Consider the following 21,743-nt stretch of genomic DNA (forward strand, 5'->3'; position numbering starts at 1 on the left):
CTTGATTGAGGCCGTTGTACATACAGATGTGATGCTACGGCACATGTCACAGCCCGCCCCGCCGCTTATTGATACCACGCTCTTTGGGCTTTTGTTTGTTTGAGATGCGATGCGAGGCGTTTGGGAGTATAGAGCAGAGCAGATGAATTGGAATTGAGACTTTCGAGGATCAGGTTTTTTGGTCGTTTTGACGGTTGGGTAGATTGTTGTTACACACCTTATGCTATCGTAGAGAGAAGGAGAATGGAGGGAAAAGTCAGACTAGCATGCCATGCTTCCTAGATTCCATCACTCGCTACCTGCAAAAAAAGTCAGAACATCCACATCAGAACCCCTGACTCACCCAAAAATCCTTCTTCCACCCATTAACAACCTCCTTGCACTCCTTATTCGCAAACGGCACAATCTGCGTCCCAAGAACCCCCGCAAAGCCCTGTTGCATACAAACAAACCACGCAATATTACTCGCGCCACCCCAACACAACACATTCGCAGGCTGATGTATCTCCGGAACAGCCCCCTGCAGTAGAGCTCCTCCTAGCCCGTGATTGACACTTTCGTTCTCCTTGATGGGGCCCGCGACCATTTCCCAGGCTGGCTTGAGCGCGTAGAGCATCGGGAGCGAGAGCGAGGCGGAGATTCCGTGTGCGCCCAGTTGCGGGGTGAAGAGGAGGTCTATAGTGGAGGGGAAGAGGAGGACGGGAGTGGGGCTGATGAGGTCGGCGAGGATGGGGGCATAGTCGTCCATGGTGCAGGCTAGGCCGCCTCCGCCTTCGCAACCCTGTGGGTTGTCGCCGAAGGTGAAGGTGGTGGGTCTCAGTTTCCCGTCGGACGTGCGTTCGGTAGCTTGTAAAAGGCGCGGCGCGTACTCTGGATGGCTGGAGATGTGGAAGGTTGGGAAGGGGGCTTGACGGCCTAGAGGTTTGAAGATGTGTTCGATGAAGTAGGATTCGAGGGATATGTTGTTGTTGTTGAGGCGGGAAATTACTACACCAGGCCAATCGAGGGAGCCGCCGTAGAACCAGCCCTGACCGGGCTCGAAGAGGAGGGGGTTGTTGTAGCGTTCTGTGAGGAGGTTGGAGCCGGTATGGTGGCTTTCTTTTCCGCGCCATTGGGCTAGGAGGGGGTGGAGGAAGTAGTAGGCTAGGCCGCTGGTGTGGGTGAGGAGGTGGCGGGCTGTGATGGGAGTTTTGCTGGGTGTAGGGGTGTAGCCGTTTTCTGCGATTTTGTCTTCCTTGATGATGGGTTTGTTCTCGAGCTCGGGGAGGATTTTGGTGAGTGGTGCGTCTAGGGTGAGTTGGCCGCGCTCGATGCATTGAAGGAGTGCGATGCTGGTGATGAACTTGGTGGCGCTGGCGATTTTGAGGACGGCGTCTTCGCGGATTTCTGGAGCGTCGGCGTCTAGGAAGGAGTAGCCGGCTTTCTTGCTGTAGACGACTTTGCCAGTCTTGTCGACACATTCGATCAAGATACCGTGTAAGAGGGCGTCTCCTTTCTTGGTCACGTGCTGGAGCTGTTGGTCGAAGGTGGATGTCATTGTGCCTGTTTGCGTGATATGACTTGGCCGCTGTTGCTCAAGCTCTGGGAAGAAGAGCAAGCAAAGGATAGATGTATATGTGCAGTTAAATGCGGTGTCTACATAGCCGTGTCAGTCATACCTCGCGCTATGCTGTCTTTGCAGCTACAGTCTCCATGTATGCCGCCTGGGATGATGGCGTGTCCGAACAGAACCGAGCCTACAAGCTGCACCAAGGACGAAGGACGAAGGAAGCAGAAGGAACACTCGACGCCATCTTTCTTGGGCACACCGCACTTGCCGAAGTTGTAGGGCATTGACATGAAGGGCAGAGAAGGAGCGATGTTGGTGATGGAAGACCGCCCAAAGGGCTCACTAACCATTCAATGACATCAATGAATACTTGATTGATGACATCAGTCGCACCTACGCGCTCTCGCGTCGCCCATCTTCACAACCACTCACCAGACATGCCTTATCCATACTACAATGCCATCCGGCCCATTGAATGCTGAGACGGCCAAAGACGCTCCCGTACGACTTTCGCTTCCTCTCGACTTCCAGCAAGATGTCTTCCACGCACTCCGCGAAGAGGACATCCTCCTCATCCTCGCACGCGGTCTTGGTCTTTTGCGCCTCGTGACGAATCTCCTTCACAGCTACGATGCGGCTGGCAACAACCTCGTCATCCTTGTCGGCGCAGACGAACGTGAGAACGACTGGATCGGCGAGTCGTTGGCGGAGCATGCAGCAATGTCTGGCTCGCCAAAGTGCAGAGGCATGCAGTTGGTCAATACAGACTTGACCAACGTCGGAACAAGAGAGAAGATGTACAGGCGAGGCGGAATTTGCAGTATCACCAGCAGGATATTGATCGTTGACTTCTTGTCTGGGCTGCTAGATCCAGCTACAGTCACGGGCCTGGCGGTGCTGCATGCTGAGAGGGTTGCGGCCACCAGCTTGGAAGCATTCATCGTCAGACTCTATAGGCAAAAGAACAAGGCCGGCTTCTTGAAAGCCTTCTCAGACTCTCCCGAACCGCTCACGTCAGGCTTCCAACCACTGACCAGCATCCTGAAGAACCTCTTCCTGCGAAAACCGCTGCTGTACCCACGATTCCATGTCACTGTGGCTAAGAGTCTCGAGGGCAAGAGGAAGGCAGAGGTCATCGAGCTGGAAGTACCCATGTCCGATGCCATGAAGGACATCCAGAATGCACTATTGGAGTGCATTGACGTCAGCATATCCGAGCTGAAGAAGGGCAATACTGGCATCGACATGGACGACTGGAACGCAGACAGCGCTCTGCATCGCAACTTCGACTCCATTGTCAGAAGACAGCTGGATCCAGTGTGGCATCGTACGAGCTTTCGAACAAGACAGATCGTCCGAGATCTGAGCATGCTAAGGACGATTCTCCACCATGTACTGACCTTGAACGCTGTCGACTTCAACAAATACCTCGACACCGTCCTTGCTGCATCGCAGCCACCTCCAGGCTCGACGAGACAGAACCAGTCACCTTGGCTGTTCCTGGATGCTGCACACACAATGTTCGATTCTGCTAAGAGACGGGTATACACGGGCAAAATTACAGAGAATGCTTCGGAAGAAAGTCTCAATGCAACGCTCGAAGAGATGCCGAAGTGGTCACTCCTAGCAGAGATCTTGGAAGAGATCGAAAGAGACGTATCCTTCAATCCACAACCCAACGACGAGTCTAGTGGTAGCATTTTGATAATGGTGGGAGATCAAGGTACTGCTAGACAGCTGCGAGAATATTTGCAGACCATGTTCAAGGGCTCTGATATGCTGGAGAAGGACGATGCAGACGACGAACCGCAGGATCGGAAGCCCAGTGCAAAGTACCTGCTACGCCGGAAGCTCAGAAACTACCTGCAATGGAAGAGAGACTTCGCTCGAGTCAGCAGCAACCTCTTCACCGAAAACCAGAAAGAGATCAACGGTACCTCAAAAGTACATGCGACCGGTCAAGGTCTTCGTGGAGGCAGAGCACCTCCGAACAAAAGACGAAGAGTACGTGGCGGCGGCACTGCCGGCTCTGCTCCAGCAAGAGCAGCCAATGGCTCTGTTCAGATCGCTGGCGATAAAGAGTCCCACATACAATCTCTGATGCACGACTTGACACAGAACGACACGCTTGATGAGAATGCGGCAGCCAAAGTTGACCTTGGTGCTGATCCGCTTGACGACATGGAAGACTATTACGAACTTTTCGACATGAAAGACCTTGTACTAATTCATCCCTACGACGGTGATATGGATGATCACCTACTGGAAGAGATCAAACCCAGATATGTCATTATGTACGAACCAGATGCGGCGTTCATCAGGAGAATCGAAGTATACAGGAGCAGCCATGGAAACCGACAGGTCCGTGTCTATTTCATGTACTACGGCGGAAGTGTTGAAGAGCAAAGGTATCTCAGCACTGTACGCAGGGAGAAAGATGCTTTCGCCAAGCTCATCCGAGAACGAGGAAACATGGCCCTGACGTTCACTCACGATGCGGAGAAGGCCGATCCGCAAGAGAGCTTTCTGCGCACTGTCAACACTCGCATAGCAGGTGGCGGTCGACTGGCAGCCACGGCAGAGCCACCTCGCGTCGTCGTTGACGTTCGAGAGTTTCGAAGCAGTCTACCATCGCTATGCCACGGGCGCCAGATGATTGTGATACCTTGCATGCTCACAGTTGGCGACTATGTCCTGACCCCCGAGATCTGCATCGAGAGAAAGAGCGTTCGCGACTTGATCTCCTCTTTCTCGGATGGACGCCTCTACAACCAAGCAGAGACAATGCTCCAGCACTACAAGTCACCCATGCTCCTCATCGAGTTCGACGCCCAGAAAGCCTTCACCCTCGAACCCTTCGCAGACCTCTCCGCCACCATCGGCACCTCATCCGTAGTCGGCACAGATCTCCAATCAAAACTCGTCCTCCTCACCCTAGCCTTCCCCAAACTCCGCATCATCTGGTCCAGCTCACCCTACCAAACAGCGGAAATCTTCGAAGAACTCAAGAAGCAGCAACCCGAACCTGACCCTATCAAGGCGGTCCAGCTTGGCCTTGAGAATGGCGAGGATCCAGAGACGAGGACTTTTAGTCAGACGCCGCAGGATATGCTACGGTGTGTGCCTGGCGTCACAGGAAAGGCCCTCAACAAACTCATTCTTGAGTATGAGAACGTGCAGGAAGTCGCGAATGAGGATGAGGCGAAGTTGTCGGGGTTGATTGGGAAAGAGAATGCTAGGCAGATTAGGGCGTTTTTTGATAGGAGTGTTTGGGATGTGGATGATTGAAGTACTTCCCACGAAAGTCTTCACTTCACATGGAAAGAACGACTCGCGATTGAGAGCTTGTGCATACAGATACTGGGCGCGTGGTCTCTCCGAAGCCTTCAGCTTCAAGGCCAGCCTTCCCGCGCAGCAGCTCACTTTCGGCGCCCTCATAGCCTATGATCTCTTTCACTGCACATAATATCACTGACGTATCGACAACCTGGCGACAAATATCACACACTTGGTCAAGGTTGCACTGGCATCGACCAACAGTCACCGCATGAATGGCACCGTTCCATCAACGAAACATCGTCGCACAACATCTGCACTCAGCATACCGACCAGAAGAAGACGCCGACTCACTGTTCGAAGCGACCTTCAACACCAAGAACCACGCCAAGATGCCTCGCACTCCTTCCTCCGACCCAGGCTTCAAGCCTGATCTCAAGCTTGAGGAGCAAGAGACCGACTGCGAAGAGCCACAAGCACCACACCGCACTTCCCTTCATCCACAGCGACCCCTCTATCAGCACCAGATTCCAGGCACGTTCGACCACACGTCCAAGAACCAACGCCTCTCCTTGACTTGTCACATCAAAAAGTTCATGAAGGACAGCAAAGCCAACGACCTCACTCCTGACCAGCGTTGGCCCATGCTTTTGAAACTACGAGAGAGCAAGCTCAAAGAGATGGAGGATATGGGCAAGCTGACCCTGCAAACGCACCCCGACCGCCTGGCCAACGGATGGATTGAACACGATGACGAATCCCGGATCCGGAAGCACTTTGCTAGCTACCTAGATGGTCGTACCGCAGGAACAAGCTACTTTCAGTCCACCGCCACCACCGACAGATCCGGAAGGCCAGTACAGAGATGGGACTACAAGGAGAGCTCAGACGAGGAGGGCGACGACGATCAAGACGACGAAGAGCCAGACGCACCTAGGATCAAGCGCGAGCATCTCGGTAACAGCGAGGTTAGCACACCACGCAGCGGCGCCACAGTTGCACAGATTGGCCTAGGCGTACCAGCACACCTCGAGTTGATCGATGGCAAAGCTGTCTCGCGTAGCTTCTGCTTTCGTGCGATGCTGAACGAGGCCAACGGCCTCGCGGCTGCCGAGGGAATGGAGAGCGTGCGGAAGACCTGGAAGTGGATCGATGGGGTGATGGTGGTGTGGCCGGCTTTCGATACAGAGTCTGAGAATGATGGCCGCAACACAGATCCTCCACGGGCTGACTCGGTGGTTCATGGGGAGAGCAAAGTCGACAAGCAGAAGGTTGAGGAGAAGACCGAGGCTTCATCATCTCAATGCGGCCCCGATGAGGTTTCTGGTGGCATTCAAGGCATCAAGCGACCGGGTGAGGATGGCCTTGAGGGAGAGGAAGCTGTGGTGAAGAGGATCAAGATCGAGGCTGCAGAGGTGCTGTGAACACCTTATTGCTTTCGAGACCGGACATATCATAATCTACGTAACTGACGACTCGGTGGAACGACTGCTTCTTTTGCTTCAAGCAGCAATATGTACCATACCATACTATGACCTAGTACCAAGCAGCGATCTGCGCTGCCATTGAAAGTGCACCATGCAAGCATATTCCTACACCTCAACGTTCAACACACATTCAGACCCATCCCTCATCGACGTACTGACTCATTTAATACTCCCCTTAATCTCCGCCTTCATCCTCTCCGCCTCCCTCCGTCGATCCAACTCCGCCTGCACCCCCGCCGCCCTCTTCCTCTCTACATCCGCCTCCCACTCCGTCCAAACTACACACACCCCCAAGTCAGCAAAAAAGAAAAAAGAAACCCACACCATCACAATTCCAGCAAATAAAAAGTACTCACTATGCCGATCCGTCCCACTATACTTCTTCAAATTCGTAACGAAATGGTCAAACTCCTCCTGCTTCTCCTTGCGCCGCTCCAAACTCCTACGCTGTAGCTCCGGGTTGTACTTTAGGAAGAGTTCCTCTTCGGTGGGTGTGACGTAGTAGATTAGAGCGGGACCACCGATGCAGCAGATGCCGCCTGCTGCGACCATTTTGATCCAGGTTATTGTGCGCATTGTTGCTGGTGGCGGGGGAGGTGCCGCAGGTTTGTGGTGGGATGGGGGTTCGGGCTAGTTGCAGGCTGAAGATGGGTGGTCTTGAGGGGGGTAATTGATTGCGAGGGTTGGGTTGATGGAGTGGATGGTGGATGGGATGTCTATGGATTGTGTAGTAATAGCATGAAGTCGATTGCACCGAGATGCAGATTGGCGCTAGCTGTTTTGGGGAAGTGGAGCTCCATGCCTGGGGCAACAATTTCCATCAACGACAGGATATCAATTACTCACGATGCGGCTGGCGGACCATGAGTTATGACGACTGATAAGCGTTGCTGCCACGAGTTCCATCGTATTATGTACCGGCCACTACATACATGTTATCTGATCCTACCTCGTCTCAACCATTCCCATAATCAAACTGCCGCAGACGCAAAGGATCAGTAAGGCTAGGATTCTTTCTGGTGCCGAACCTATTCCCATGTTCCTCCGTGCCGTTCTCTAGATTGGTGAATTGCAAGTTCGATATGTCCACGGTAGCGCAATGACAGCCACAACCTGTCGGGCACGTAAAGTCACCAGCCTCTATCGACGACACTACATCTTCAAGACACGCTGGATGCGTGACGTGCAGGCAAGAAGGACACATCTGTTCCGCCGCTTGAATCAAGCAAAAGCAAATGCTGCACTCAACAGCAAGTCGACCAGTCGTTGCCATGGGTATGACGAAAGCATCGGAAATCGGACCTGCAACCTCAGCAGGACGATCGTCGAAAGCTCCAACATTCTCAAGCTCGGTTGCTTCAAGCACCATATCCCAAGAACGAAGTTGCTCGGCATAAGATTGCCGCCAGGAATGACCTTTTATGGCAAGCTGTTCCGTGAGAAGTGGCTCCGGAGCGGGCAACAGCTCCTCGCCAAAGAACATGTCATTCTTGGTCTTGAACACAACGCTTATGCCGGACTGCTTAGGCGTATGCGGGAGACTGTCATCGACAGTCCTGTCGCTGTCATAATTGTCATCTTGCTGCGCGAGACTCAAACTGCGTCGATCTGTTTTGCCAGCATCAAGGTTTGACGCAAAAGAGACAGTCTTACTCCAGCTGCCAGTAGACCGATCTGGCAGACTTGTGGAAAGCTCGTTTCCAGGACTCGTGCCCAGCCGTTTCGTAGGCGGTGACGATCCGTATGAGGACAGCTTTTCGGCGATCGAGGCAGCATAATTCTTTGCAGCTATGCTGAAGCTGCTGCGGTGATGCTCAGGACTGACTGACCCCGATACAGTGAGCTTGGAGTTCTGTCGTGGCAAAGATGGCAAAGTCAGAGGAGGGGTACTGTTAGATGAATCGATGTATGGTGTGCCTGGCTGCGAGGCATTGCGCGAGGAGTTTTGAGATCCATGGCGCTTTCTCGGTGAATTTGTGGAATGGCCTGAGCGGACGGAGCTGGCTTGCAGTATTGGGATACCAGGAGGATACCTTGTGCTATCTATCGAAGCGACTTCGCGAGTCGGCGATCGCTTGGCTTTTACCACTGATTGTGTAGTCGGCGGTTGTTGAGGTAGTTTGGGAGACTGTAGGTGCCGTTGGGAAGCTTGTTTCAGGATGGCCGACATACATGCTAGGAGCTGCACACTGGCCAAAGCCTCTGCTTGAGCGAATATGCGCTCGAACGCCCATGCTTTATCAAGAGGGTGATATGGGAACGTCAGGTTTGTCGATCCGCTAGGCAGTCCAGCAAGGGGCTGGGCGAGGGAATTGTTCATCGAGGTTTCAAGACCAGCGTAACCCGTCGATACAACAGACATGTCATTAGATCGTTGGGGCTGATAGCCATCTGCGGCTGTTGATTCGGGCAGGAGTGCCAGCAGGCGCCAAAGATCAGCCGTTGCAGGCAAGTCCTCATCCTCAGCAGAGCTAGCGTTCTCACGACAGACCTTACCTAGATCCTCTGTATCGTCTTGCAGCATCCGATACTTGGCAGCGAGCAATTTACGCGTAGGTGTCAGTTCCTCGACATTATGCACCGAGACGTTGACAGTACCTCCATTGAAGAAAGTAGCAGAAGTGGCCTTGATAGGTGATGTCTTGAGCTTCCACGATGGCCTGCTGTCGAAAGACGACGGCTTTATGGCGAATTGCGGTACAGTAGGCTCGGTCTTCTCGGCATTGGACTCATTATCGCTATCCAGGACACTATCTCGGCTAGGTGAGGACGACGCCAAGTTCCCGAAGCTAGGGAACAGCTGCGTGGTTCTAGTACCGCGGCCTGCGGACCGAGTCACCTCGTTTTGCTGTGGCTGCAGCTCTATCTGATCTTCGTACCTTGTGGGGAAGAAGGTCAGAAGTTGACCATTTGCATTGAAAGCCGCCCCACAACTTCTTGGAAGAGGCACGTTGACACCCCCAGGCAAGTAAGAGCTACTGCCCTGCATGTCTGCCGCGAACGTCTCATCATCAGAGTCGCTGTCATTGTCATTCGTGGCCATGGTGCTGATAGAATCGAATGATGCTCGTGGTGGAGGAAGATATAAACTCTCGTCAAGCGGTGCCAGCATCGAACCAGGAGACACCTTGCGCGCCGGAATTGAGGGCGACAAGAATGGCATCGGAGAATCGTTCTCGTCTCCGTCCGCATTGCTTTCATTAGGCAGCTCGAGGCTCGAGGTCATTGCTCGAGAGATAGGAGTTTCAGATCCTGACTCTTCGACCCTGGGAAGCTTCTTTTGTGCTTTCCTTTTCTGCTTGACTGGTGACTTGATGACAGCCTCGGGCGTTGGTGACAGTAAAGGGCTCCGGGACGAAATAATCTTGACACGGCGACTGGGCTCAGCTCTCATCATGCCTTTGGCAACGCCGGAAGGCTTTGAACCACTGTCACGGATCACCGTCTGCTGTAGAGCCTTTCGCTCTGCTTCCCAACCCATGCCATCGAGCACTTGCACGGGCACAGTATATGATTGTGCCGACGTCGCATAAGAAACGAGTACGTTTGCAGCGTTGTTGCGGCTGATAGTGGCAAAGCTGTCGATCAAGATATCGGCATGTAACCGCCACAGCTCCATGAGTTCTCCATGATCCATAGGATAAGCATAGAAGAATAAGGTCGTGCTTTGGAAAGGCAGTACTACTATTCCGTGGCGACCGAATGCGCTAGCTTGCCTGATCCGATAGCCCACCTCGAAAGTTACCAGCAGGGACAAGCTTGCGTTATCAGAGTGATACCAAGGCGTATCATCGTTGTCCAAATCCTCATGTATAGACGCCAATCGCGTGAGGCCGGGCGCCTCCAGTGGATTGGGAACCTTCAAGAGTTCAACAGTGCCCTCAGGGCTGATATTCAGAATCGTTCCGCGGTTGGTTTGGGTCCAGCGAAACACTTTTGGCTTCAAGCTTCGGCGTCGAGAGACTGCAATGGGACGGTTCCGGGCAACATTCCAGGTTGACACTGAACCATCGTGACTGGCTGCCAGATATCGCCAATCGTCCGACTTGAAAGCGATCGCATAGCACGGAGAATTTATGCCTCGCAGCTGATACAGCGGCGTAGATGATGTTCTCAAGGACCAGATGCATATCGCTCCATCAGCCGAACCAGTGGCAAGCGCTCTGGGATCGTCATGAGCCCAAGCAATGTGAGTAACGACTCTGCCATTGCCCTTCAAGACATTACGAGCTCGCCTTTTCTCCACGTCGAAGATCAAAACTTGTGGCCCATTTGCAGCAGCCAAAAGGTTCAGCCTCAATGGACTGAAGGCCAGGGCCAGACATCGTTGCGATCTAGATTGATATCGAACGGTATACTTGTCTTCGTGACTGGCAGAGATCTTTCGAATGACTATGCCGTCCGGACCAGGAGACGCGACATACTCGCTGTTGACGGCCAAGTCAGAGCTGTCGCGGTCATCGTAGTGGTCCTTGATAGTGGCATCCCGAACGTCCATAAGCAGACTTTCAAGGCACTGCTGTGAATGTTGATGGCGCAGTCAGTACCGTGTCCATCAGGAAATGATGCCAAGGGTGAATGTAGAGGTTGTTGTCACATGCTAAGGACGAAGTTGAACACGCGACTGCCTCATGCCGCTGTCGCGATCGCCAAGCCGATGACCAAACAGGTGACGTGGGGCAAGTCTTCACTTGAGCCTCTTTGACTACTTCACGCACCATCTGTTTGTCGCCCACAGTACCTCTCACACAGCGACACAGCGCAGAGGATCTACGACATCTCCACTCCGCATCAGGCCGCGCAAGACCGACCACGAACAACCTCCTAGCCTGCGATCGACCACCGCCCCACCAGGCTGGTACAAACAGAGACACCACCACCACCACCACCACCACCACCATGTCCGCCCCTCTCCCCAAGCGCATCATCAAAGAAACCGAACGCCTCCAAAACGAACCCGTCCCCGGCATCTCCGCACAACCCCACGACGACAATGCCCGCTACTTCGACGTGATAGTAGAAGGCCCAGGCGGCAGTTGCTATGAAGGTACCGCCTACCGTCACCACGAACTCCCACAATCGTATACTGACTAAAAGTACAGGCGGCGTCTTCCAGCTCGAACTCTTCCTCCCCGACGACTACCCCATGTGCCCACCGCGAATACGCTTCCTCACACGAATCTACCACCCCAACATCGACCGTCTCGGCCGTATCTGTCTAGATGTCCTAAAGAACAACTGGAGTCCCGCGCTGCAGATTCGGACGATCTTGCTGAGTATACAGGCGCTTCTGGGAGCGCCGAACCCGGAGGATCCGTTGAATGAGGCGGTTGCGAAGCAGTGGAAGGTAAGTGAGGAATCTAGACATGGAGAGGACAGAGTATGGATGGGGTTCGGATGCTGATAATGAGTTGTAGGAGAACCAGCCGGAAGCGATCAAGACTGCGAAGGAGTGGACGGCGCAGTATGCGCAGCCGAAGAAGTGAGCATTGCCCAGGAAGAGGTAAGACGACACTTTGATATGCAAGGCGACATGGGCGCGGCGGCGGCATGGGCATTCCTGGGACATTTAGCGAGGTAGCGCGTCCCAGGAAAAGAGGGCATGAAGTGGAGAGCAGAGCAGAGCAGATGAACTGACTTACGGTGCTTTGGAACTCGGCGAGGCGGCAATAGCGTGGCGCTGGATATATGGCTCTTACACCCGTGCAGCAGTACGGTTCGACCTTACAATCATCTACATTGCAGAACATCCGACGATATCTCACGTCACATCCGCCTGGCAGCCTCCTCATCCCACAGACTAGGCCTTCTCCTCTGATACACACCACTCCTCCTCGGCACATCCATCGAAGCGTCTTTCCAAGTAACGTCCCCACTCCTCCTCAAACTCTTCGCCACAGACAAAGTATGCTCAATCTTCAAAGTCTGCCTCTCATACTCTACCTCCTCCCTCCCCCTCCGCCTAGGCCACCACTGCCTCAGCCTCAATCTCACCCTCTTCATAGTATAACTCAACTCATCCACAGATAACGCAATCGCTATACAAGGGATAGAGATCGCAAGCCCAATCCCGAAGATATACTGAGATACGTACCCCAGACTCATCTCTGGCTGTCCGCTAGCAGCATTGTGCGGGAAGGACTCGACATTGATAGCGAAGAAGGCGGCGATGAAGGATAAGGGGAGGAAGATGACGGTGACGATGGTGAAGACCATAATCGTTTGTCCCTGTCGCTGTGCGCCGAGAGCCTGTTCGCGTGCGAAGCGCGCTTCGAAGGCGTTGGCGTGTTTTTGCTTGAGGTCGAGGAGATCGCGGATTGATTCGTAGATGCGTTTGGCTTGTTCTTCCATGCGCTCGATGTCTTTTAGTGGGTTGGAGATGGTCTTCTCTTGTTCTTCGAAAGTTCTGGTGACTTTTCGGATTGCACCCAAGGAGCGGTCATCGTGGTAGAGGGTTGTGATGGCTTTTTGTAGGTCTGGGAGAAGATTTTCTTGGTGTCGAAGAACCATCTTGAGGATATCCAGTTCGTCGCGAATGTCCTTGATCTCTGCTAGGAGGTCTGTTTCAGGACCGACATCAAGGAGCTTGTCGATGAACTCTGTATCGGGGTCGTCGTACTCGTTTGACTCAGATTTGTCGATTCTTTTGGCGACGTGGTGATGGACTTTGGATTCTACTTCGAGGTTACGGAGGATCTTGTTGGGCTTCTTGTGGCTCCTTAACCAGATCGAGGCCTGTTCTGATGCCCTTGAGAACTCCTGAAAGCGCTTGGCTTCACGATCCATGGCCACGCCCAGTGACGCCCCGAACATATCGAGGAACTGGAAGCCATCGTCGTTCTTCCTGTGTCTGTCAAAGGTGCCGAAACATCGTCCTGCGATGGTCATGGCCAGCTCGTACACATTCTGTACGGGATCTCGCATCTTGATGGAGTTGATGTCCTCTACAATTCCCTCGAAAACGTCTAGTGGGTCATTGCGAGGCTGCTTCCATCTTTGTGGAAAGCTTGTGACGATGAGATCACGTCCCACGATCCACATCCACAACTGGTCAACCATGAAGATCTTTGGATCCGGTTCTGGTGCATCGCGAAGATCGCGTTGGAATCGGAAGACCACTTGGTCCTCGTCACGGTATCTCGTGTCGATATTGTGGTAGAAGAATTGGTCAAGTGTTCTCCTCACATGTAAAAAGGAGCTAGACTTCGATAGATGGGCACGGATCAAGATCTCGTCGGCTTCGGCGTGCATGCTCAGACCTCGAAGATGATCTGGGTGCTCCAACGCACGCTGCATCTCTTTCCTGCGACGATGTGTTTCGAAGTGCAAGTAGGGCATGAACATAAACAGATTGCACGAGTTCGACACTCGATCAGCAGTGACGTTCGTGCCGCTTCTGGAAGCTCTGCCCGTCACTGGCCTCCTCGAGGTCTTGTTGGTCTTAGAGCCCGTGGTGCTGGTGTGACCGTTCGCTTGGCCAGTGCTGCCACTCTCCGAGGCTGAGACAGTTGAAGCTGTCTCCTGACGCTTCACTTGTTGCTTACCAGGCTTACCGCGCTGTCTTCCAGCACCTGTGGGTTGGGGAGTTGCGGCCGTTGATGTTGAGTCTGTTCGTGGACTTTGTGGTCTGTTTCCTGTCTTGGCTGCATTCTGTTCGTTGCTGGACTCCGCGCCGGAGATGGTAGGCGGTGAATTTCGACGTTCAAGGTTGGGTAACAGTGGTTGATCACCGCCCTGCTTCGTAGACTTGGCTTCCGGAGTTGCTTCTGAGACAGTGTTCAAGCTTGATCTAGGGACCCTCTTCGACTGCGGCGCAAGGGTCGAGCTTGCAAGCACAGACGAATCCTCGTCACCAGCTGCACGACGCACAACTTGGCACATAGGGCGCATGAAGCGAGAGTGATGATGATGGCCACGATGCTGATGGTTGAAAGAAGTCTCCAGAGCTTTGTAACCGTCCACATCGGCGACATCCTCTTCAATGAAGCGCTTCTTGAGCAAAGCATCGCACCAAGCAACGTTGTTCGCAGGCAAATGAATCCATCGCACATTCGTAGCTTTCATCTTCTTCGGCATGGTGGTCCATAAGTGTTCCATGCCACGTCCAGGGTTCTTGGCATACAGCAGATCGTAGATTGTGGGAGGGTTCTGCATGACCCGGTTGCCATTGGGAAAGTCCCCGAAGTCCACTATCTTTGCTCGGAACTTCTTGCATGCATCGAGTTCCTCTTCAGACAGCTCGTTGAGATGGTTCCAGGGTGCGAGCATTTCCGCGATGTCTTTATGTCGGTGTTGAGCAGCCAGTAGAAGCGGAGTGTTGCCAAAGCGATCCCTCGTCGCCGACTTGCAGCTCGATTGCTGGAGAAGAAAAGCGACAGCATCCCTGTTGCCAGTCTCTGCAGCGACATGAAGTGGAGTTCTGCCATTCATAAGCTCGCCATTGATCTCAGCTCCTGCCGTAAGTAGCAGCTCAAGCAGATCTTCCGAGCCGTGTGTGCAGGAATTATGCAAAGCGGTCCAACCTCCATCTGACCTGTTGAGCACATCTGCGTCATGGTCCAACAATATCCGCACAAGATGTCCATGGTCTCGAGAAGCGGCGAATTGTATGGGAGTCATCTGACGATCATTCTTCGCATTGACGTTCGCCTTTGGAGCTGCACCATTCGTACGAGAAGTCAGAAGCGCACGTAGGAGGTCTTCAAGATCGGTGACACAACACCAGTGCAGAGGTGTTCGACCATCTTCGTCTTGAGCTTCGACATCGACGCCTGCTTGTAAGAGGTAATGAACGACCTCCATGCTCCATTTGCGGGCAGGCTTACTTCCAGGCTTTCTGACCAAGCCTTTGTCAGCGGCGAGATTGAGTAGGACATTCCGTTGCCTGTGATCTCGAGTCTCAATCTGGACCCCCCGAGCTACCAACAGTTCAACCATCTCTAACTGTCCTTTGTAGGCAGCCGTCATAAGTGCTGTGCGGCCTTTCTTGTCTCCAGCTTCCAGATTAGCTCCATGGTCGATGAGAGCCTCTGCGATCTCCTTGCGACCGAAGTCAGCTGCACGAAGCAGGCTCGCTGGTTTGTTTGCTGAGGCATAGTCTGGATTGGCTCCGTTTTCGAGCAGAAAGCGAGCAACGGCCGGGAGGTTCTTGTCGCAAGCCTTGATCAGACCAACGCCCAGGAAGACATCGTTGCATTGATTGCGCCCTTGCGCTTCTTCGATTACAGTCTTCACCTCCGAGACACTGTTTGCCTCGACAGCTCGCACTAACTTCGGCTCCAAGCGATCAGAGTCGCTTTGTACACTCGCAGCCTTTCTACCCATGATGATGCTGTGCAATGTCGATGACCACTTGGCAGAGCATCACCATCGTGCGTCCACCAGAGATGTGTTTCGAGATGCTGTCTTTGTACGATGCAGCTCGGAGTATGGCATGATCTACACCCTTTTGAATGTGGGTGCAGCAGTCAGTATAGCTGCAATGGTATCATGAGACGTCGGAGGCACAAGAGGTTCTGCCCCGTATGGATGTCAATGCTGAAAAGTCGTCGAGATCAGCTCATCGTTCTTGATGGGTTCCAGCCACTCCTTCCGTGGTGCGTGCTACAGTGGCTTGATGCTCTTCAGAAGAGACTTCCTGCGACATGTATGGCTTTTCGCGAGGTCCCATCATGGCGGTGATAACGACGAAGACTTCGGCTACCTGGCTTATGGATCTGACCGGAGAATCGAAATTGAGAACGAAAATACTCTGTTCAAGAAGAGAAGGAGTGCTCAAGACATTGTCCGAGGGGCTCCAAGAAGAGCATAGCTCGGGTCACAAGCGAAAAGCCTATTTCGCGAGAGCGACGCGCTCGATATTATCCTTGACCTGTCTTGCTGACAACACTCTACAGTATCACTGACTGGGAGAGGCTCATACTCATCGCATGCGTGTCCCCGTGGGCCATCTGTCAAGACTGGAGGGTTTTCAACGATCGAGGGGAATGCTAGTGGCTGCTGAAAGCCAAGAGCGTATCACCGTTATGACGTGCGTGAATCATGGCATACATGTCCATGTACCGCTTCGAGACCGGGAACCAGATGGCGTCTGAAGACCTCGGAGCGGTGGCTGGCAGGTACGGTAGCAAGCTGAGCTGCTCCTACACACAACCTGCAAATTACCTGGTATTTCGTCCTTGACAATGGCCGTCCGTACAGCTCTTGCCCTGCTGGGTGGTGCTTTCCTGTTGTACTACGCGACGCGTCTACCATTGTTTGTTCAACTGCACTTTGTCCATCAAAGCACACTGAGCCGCTATCGAAAAGCGAAGGGCAGACCAGAGGAATCAGCATGGGCATTGGTGTTCGTAGTACTGGGTCCTTGATGATATTGTGCTGACCTGCTTCAGGACTGGATCCACTGACGGCATCGGCAAGGGATTTGCGGAGGAGCTCTGCGAACGCGGCTTTAATGTCATTATTCATGGACGCAATCAACACAAATTGGAAGCTGTCAAAACGGACCTAAACAAGCGATGGCCAAATCAGCAAGTCCAGATCCTGAAGCTCGACGCCGCCAAAGATGCTGCCAACGCCGAAATCTTCTCTCGTACGGCGGCCAACCTGCGAAACTTCGATCTCAAAGTACTCATCAACAATCTGGGCGGGAATGGTGGCATGGATGTGAGTTTCATGCCTCTTCATGAAAGGACCTCGGACCAGATTGGCACTTTCATAAATGTCAATGCCCGCTTTCCTACTGAGATGACTCGGGCAGTCTTGCCACAGCTTCGCGAGAACGGCCCTGCCTTGATCGTGAATGTTGGAAGCACGACCAGCGACTTCGGCCTGCCTTATCTTTCCATCTACTCGGGCTGCAAGTCTTACAACAAAGGCTGGTCGCGCTCCTTGACAGCAGAGATGAAAGCTGAGGGAGCTAATATTGAGGTATTCTGCTTACTGGTTTCGGCTGTTGCCACAAACTACGTTCCGCGAGCGGCCTCTTTATTCGCCCCAACCGCACGGCAGATGGCCAGCTACAGCTTAGATAAAGTCGGCTGCGGCAAGAGCATAGTCTTTGGCTACTGGGCTCATGCTGTACAGGCAGCTTTCTTCTGGGTCCTTCCTGACTGGCTCGCGGAGAAAATGATCATTGAAGTTGGAATCAAAGAAAGGAAGGAAGATGAGGATCGTGCTAAGAACAGGTAGATGTGTGTGCTGCAAATTCATACCTAAGAGTCCAGCTCATCGACCACGATCTTCTGCAGCGTGAATACTGCGTCCTTTCTCCCACCTTTCACGGGTCCATCGCGGAACAGGGAATACTGCGGCTCTTCGGGGTTGGACAAGTCCTGTAGGATGATTCTGCGGAAGCAATACGGCGGCCAGGTGATCAAGTTTGTGATGGCTTGTCTGGCTCTCTCGGCAGTCTGGAATCCTTTCCAGCGCTGCTCTGTTGGCCGAGTCAACCCGTTGTCGTAATGCGAGGCTTCGAGTGTGAAGGACGAAACCTGACGCACATCATGTGTGTTGTTCTGTTGAGGACCACCTGCTTCTTCTCTGCCGGCGTCGTTCTTACTGGACAACAGGCTTTCTGTTGCTGGCCCCATATTGTCGATATGAGTGGAATCTGGCCGGAACTCCTTCGCCTCGGGGCGCAGACCATCCCGCTTCTGCATATCTTCCTTGTCCGACTTGTCTATCGACGCGTGTGTGCTGCTGCACTGCTTTTGGGACATGATGCGGTGGTAAAATGACCGAATGTCGGGTGGATTCGAGAGATACAGGTTGCAACAAATTAAGTATTGCCTGCGATTTATATGCAGTTGGGAATGAATTGCGTTGTGTTTCTCTTTGCATCACTGACGAGCCCTCTAGATCGTGTCTGACGCAGTGTCTGTGATCATTCACATCGGTGGCCCAAGCAACATTCACTATCTCAATCCTGAACACGGTCCCGCAGAATGTCTCGAGGCGAGATCTGGAGGTTTCAGGGGCCCAGAAGCACTGCTCCCTGGTCCATCTTGGCTCGACCAGTGTGCGCTCGAAGCATAGTGCACCACAAAGCGCCCTGTACCAAAGCAAACAGCAAGTTGTTCACGGTCGCCCATCCGACAAGTTGATACCAGATAGTTGCCCAGGTCCGCAAAGGCACAGTCTGGCCATTGAGATGCCCGTAACATCCCGGAAACTTGAGCCTGAACGCCCAGGAGATACCAACCGCTGCCAACACGAAAGCCTGTGCCGCGAGTCCGGCCGTACTGAGCGAACAATATGGAGTATTCACTTCGAATAGCTGAGCCCAGAAGGATACAAAGATGAGGCTCGTGATAATCGGATTGGTATGGATTCCACTAAACGTGGCACGAACCATGCGTCCGTCATGCCAGGGGTTGTCAATCTTTCGTGGGAGGGTCGTCTCGTATGCTACGAAAGCCAGTGATATTGCCAAGGATGCCACGAAGAGGACGATGGCGAAGCTCTTCACAACGCTGTCGGTTGGTGGTAGCCAAAGCGTGCGGCCAAAACTAAACGGAGACATGTCAGCTCTGAGATGTGCTTGGTTGGAGTGCATCTTACAGATCACATGTCCAGCCCAAACGACCACGAGTTGAGCAATATCTAGCCAGTCGTTTAGGGTCGGTGGCTCACGGTGCAGGAAGCTCTCGGTCTCCACGATAATGAGGTGCAAGCCCAACGCGAGTTGCTCCGTCGCAGACATGGTGATGAATAGAACATATGCGAGAGAGAGAGAGAGAGAGCTGTCTTCTCTCTGCGGAGCCATAGCAAGCGCAGTTGGAACGTGAACGGCCAGGCACTCAACAGAGTCAGAATGCTGCAAACCGTTATCTAATCGTGACCAGAGGAACGCGCACTGGGGACCTACATTCTTGATATGTCAGGTATTTGGTTGCAAAGTATTGCTGACGTTAATTACCCTCGGAAACAATGTGCGGCAGGTTATGACGATGCAGCTTGCCAGTTGAAGGGTGTGGGAGATGTCATGTCGGCGAGTGATTGTCATGAGGAAGCTCAAGAGTGCAGGTTGCTCTTATTAAGCGAAGGGTAGCTTGGAAGGCACCGAGAGCGAGCGCCAGTCGTACCGTAGCGAGCTTGCGACCGTAGGTCAACGACGTCAGCGAGCGAAGGTGTTTGGAAAGCGCCCGTAGCGATAACTACAATCATACGAAGGCCACATTGCGTTGATGCTGGAGAGCCACGTGATGCTGGAGAGCCACGTGATGCTGGAGAGCTACGTGATGCTTGGCGCCTGTATATGGAAGAGAGATAATTTAGAGCGCACGCTCTCATTGGTCAATAAAAATCAGCAAGTTCGTGATTGGCTGCGCATACTCCCGCTAGCGGATTTCCAGCTTAAACATCAAAATTCGTATGCGATGAGCCTACACTTGATGCGACGGCATAGCTCGCGACGCGATTCTCTTGAAACAGTGCTTATGTGAAAGAGCGGCTCCGAAAACAAGCTGAGGGTCCTACTCGGGCATCGATGCGCAGTCATCGAGACGGGCGCACCCTTCGCTTTACCTTGAGACGGATTCACCGGCTCTCCAGCACTACATTTTACATTGACTGGAGCATGAAGTGATGTGGAGTGCTATATCTCTGCTGTAATGCCCGGGTCGGAACATCAGTATCAGCATGCGCTCGTAGAATATGGACCAGTTGATTATGTGATCCTCTGCCACGCGTTGTCATTACAACAGGATATTGACTGCCTCGCCGACAGCGAGAAGGAAGTCTCAGACTCAGACACCCCACGGCTTTCTTCTATCCATGATCTTCATCATGAAACACATATTATTTTCTGCGTCAACATTGCTTCGACAAGCACAATTGCTAACCTACGCGTCCAAAAGTCTAATAGGCATACGTGATCATCAAGGGCTATCTACAGCCGTGGATGCCGCCGGAGACACGATGGACTGCCACGGGAATCACTGCTCCTACCTGCCATTCAAAATCTCTGACCGAGTCGACAATGAGATCACCCCGTGATTTCATGCTTAGGTCGCGATGGGCAGCTCGATGCCAGTATGGGGAGCGACTTCACCTCTGGCCTGATGAGGGACCTACTAGCCTGCCAGACAGAGAAAGACCGAAAACGCTGGCAGCTTCTTGTATGTCAGCTCGCTCCCGGACGTCCTACCGAGTCCGAAGAGTTATACAAAGACGGGGGTTCCAAGGCAATACTCATGCGTCAACGATACTTTATCGAAGTTCCATCATGTCGACTCCGAAGGGCAGGATTCTTCATCCCACTGATGCCTCCGTTAGCAACGAGAAGATCCAAGCATTGGTGAAGGAAGGCGCGGACAAAGCTCGAGCAGCTGGCTACGAAGTGCCATTGACGTTCGTAGAGCCTGTCGACCTTTCGGCATCTATGACTGCTCTTAGACAGAGTCTGCAGTCAGGGGATTGGGATGCCTTGATTGTTAGTGGTGCCCTTGGCGTAACCCCAGCTTACACACCACAATTCGAGCGGACGATCAACATGCTGCCCCGAAAACAAGAATACTCTTCCAGACGGGCCTGGAGATATCTACGAGACAATCCAGAGAGGTCTTGAGGAGAAATGGTAGCCTTATCAGGTATTACACTCGAAGCCGCCGATTGCTTCGGCTGACACTTGTGCCACAGAGGCTTGAAACTGTAGTACAGATGGCTTGACCTGCGTTCAAGCCTGCTAGACGCTCCACACATATTACGAAAAGTGTTTGCTCCCAAGAATACTATAAAGACCCGATATAATGTTCGTAGACAAGCTTTATATAAAGCTAAACCTTAAGAACTACGCTATATAGCCGAGCACTTCCTCTTCGTCTAATATCGCCTTACGCTCCTTAATATTAGCTTACTACCGGTAGATAGTTAATACTTATTAACTCTTAGTATTAGTGACTATTAGCTATTAGTACTAGGTGTCGCAATCCGAGCGTATATATAGGTAGTAGCCTATTATTAAAAATTAAGACTACGTACGCTAAGAATTAGGTAACTAATGAGTTACCTATAGCCTCTTTAAGAGCAATACTTGTCTATTCTAGATAGATATATACGATATATACTCTACTTTTAATATACCCTATAAAAGCCCGTATAATAACTTCCTATAACTTATAGATAACGGATATATACTAGATCTATTGCTACTATCGACGAGGACTATCTATTCGATAGCCCTTATTAAGACGAGCAATCTACTTAAGTAGTAGCGACCCGCCTACGCTAGCGGCGGCGTAATCGTAGTATAAAGAACCCTAAAACTAAGGTTCCGTTCCCCTAACGGTAGACTCTAGAGTTACGGAGTTACGAAGGATAACTACCTAATTAGGAAGCGCGACCTTACCCCGAATAGTAGCGAAGGATAGTAACTAACGAGAGCTATAGCCTTACGAGGCTAACGACATATAATATAGCGTAGACGACCC

General features: G+C 52.5%; 11 protein-coding genes across 11 annotated transcripts; 5 read left to right on the top strand and 6 right to left on the bottom strand.

The window, feature by feature from the left end:
- Positions 1–278: 278 nt before the first annotated feature.
- Positions 279–1,537, bottom strand: CLAFUR5_01951 (Acyltransferase calJ; the record flags this gene model as incomplete). Its single annotated transcript, XM_047901099.1, has 2 exons — positions 279–299; positions 344–1,537. 2 exons carry the CDS (start codon positions 1,535–1,537, stop codon positions 279–281), a joined length of 1,215 nt encoding a protein of 404 aa, XP_047755636.1.
- A 468-nt stretch (positions 1,538–2,005) lies between these two features.
- CLAFUR5_01952 (DNA repair protein rad16) lies at positions 2,006–4,837 on the top strand (the record flags this gene model as incomplete). The annotated part of the gene is made up of 1 exon (XM_047901100.1): positions 2,006–4,837. The coding sequence occupies one exon, from the start codon at positions 2,006–2,008 to the stop codon at positions 4,835–4,837; it is 2,832 nt and encodes a 943-aa protein (XP_047755635.1).
- A 263-nt stretch (positions 4,838–5,100) lies between these two features.
- CLAFUR5_01953 (uncharacterized protein) lies at positions 5,101–6,249 on the top strand (the record flags this gene model as incomplete). The annotated part of the gene is made up of 1 exon (XM_047901101.1): positions 5,101–6,249. The coding sequence occupies one exon, from the start codon at positions 5,101–5,103 to the stop codon at positions 6,247–6,249; it is 1,149 nt and encodes a 382-aa protein (XP_047755634.1).
- Positions 6,250–6,471: 222 nt separating this feature from the next.
- Positions 6,472–6,888, bottom strand: CLAFUR5_01954 (Assembly factor cbp4; the record flags this gene model as incomplete). Its single annotated transcript, XM_047901102.1, has 2 exons — positions 6,472–6,590; positions 6,669–6,888. 2 exons carry the CDS (start codon positions 6,886–6,888, stop codon positions 6,472–6,474), a joined length of 339 nt encoding a protein of 112 aa, XP_047755641.1.
- A 379-nt stretch (positions 6,889–7,267) lies between these two features.
- On the bottom strand, positions 7,268–10,810 carry CLAFUR5_01955 (uncharacterized protein; the record flags this gene model as incomplete). The annotated part of the gene is made up of 1 exon (XM_047901103.1): positions 7,268–10,810. One exon carries the CDS (start codon positions 10,808–10,810, stop codon positions 7,268–7,270), a length of 3,543 nt encoding a protein of 1,180 aa, XP_047755640.1.
- A 401-nt stretch (positions 10,811–11,211) lies between these two features.
- Positions 11,212–11,798, top strand: CLAFUR5_01956 (Ubiquitin-conjugating enzyme E2 35; the record flags this gene model as incomplete). The annotated part of the gene is made up of 3 exons (XM_047901104.1): positions 11,212–11,359; positions 11,415–11,659; positions 11,730–11,798. The coding sequence occupies 3 exons, from the start codon at positions 11,212–11,214 to the stop codon at positions 11,796–11,798; spliced, it is 462 nt and encodes a 153-aa protein (XP_047755639.1).
- A 280-nt stretch (positions 11,799–12,078) lies between these two features.
- On the bottom strand, positions 12,079–15,636 carry CLAFUR5_01957 (Serine/threonine-protein phosphatase 6 regulatory ankyrin repeat subunit A; the record flags this gene model as incomplete). Its single annotated transcript, XM_047901105.1, has 1 exon — positions 12,079–15,636. The coding sequence occupies one exon, from the start codon at positions 15,634–15,636 to the stop codon at positions 12,079–12,081; it is 3,558 nt and encodes a 1,185-aa protein (XP_047755638.1).
- Positions 15,637–16,496: 860 nt separating this feature from the next.
- On the top strand, positions 16,497–17,502 carry CLAFUR5_01958 (Very-long-chain 3-oxoacyl-CoA reductase; the record flags this gene model as incomplete). Its single annotated transcript, XM_047901106.1, has 2 exons — positions 16,497–16,657; positions 16,704–17,502. The coding sequence occupies 2 exons, from the start codon at positions 16,497–16,499 to the stop codon at positions 17,500–17,502; spliced, it is 960 nt and encodes a 319-aa protein (XP_047755643.1).
- Positions 17,503–17,525: 23 nt separating this feature from the next.
- Positions 17,526–18,032, bottom strand: CLAFUR5_01959 (uncharacterized protein; the record flags this gene model as incomplete). Its single annotated transcript, XM_047901107.1, has 1 exon — positions 17,526–18,032. One exon carries the CDS (start codon positions 18,030–18,032, stop codon positions 17,526–17,528), a length of 507 nt encoding a protein of 168 aa, XP_047755642.1.
- Positions 18,033–18,283: 251 nt separating this feature from the next.
- On the bottom strand, positions 18,284–19,015 carry CLAFUR5_01960 (uncharacterized protein; the record flags this gene model as incomplete). Its single annotated transcript, XM_047901108.1, has 1 exon — positions 18,284–19,015. One exon carries the CDS (start codon positions 19,013–19,015, stop codon positions 18,284–18,286), a length of 732 nt encoding a protein of 243 aa, XP_047756747.1.
- A 1,524-nt stretch (positions 19,016–20,539) lies between these two features.
- On the top strand, positions 20,540–20,881 carry CLAFUR5_01961 (uncharacterized protein; the record flags this gene model as incomplete). Its single annotated transcript, XM_047901109.1, has 1 exon — positions 20,540–20,881. The coding sequence occupies one exon, from the start codon at positions 20,540–20,542 to the stop codon at positions 20,879–20,881; it is 342 nt and encodes a 113-aa protein (XP_047756748.1).
- Between the last annotated feature and the right edge of the window lie 862 nt (positions 20,882–21,743).

Source organism: Fulvia fulva, chromosome 1 (genome assembly GCF_020509005.1).
Source record: "Fulvia fulva chromosome 1, complete sequence".
NCBI classification, from domain to species: Eukaryota; Fungi; Ascomycota; class Dothideomycetes; order Mycosphaerellales; family Mycosphaerellaceae; genus Fulvia; species Fulvia fulva.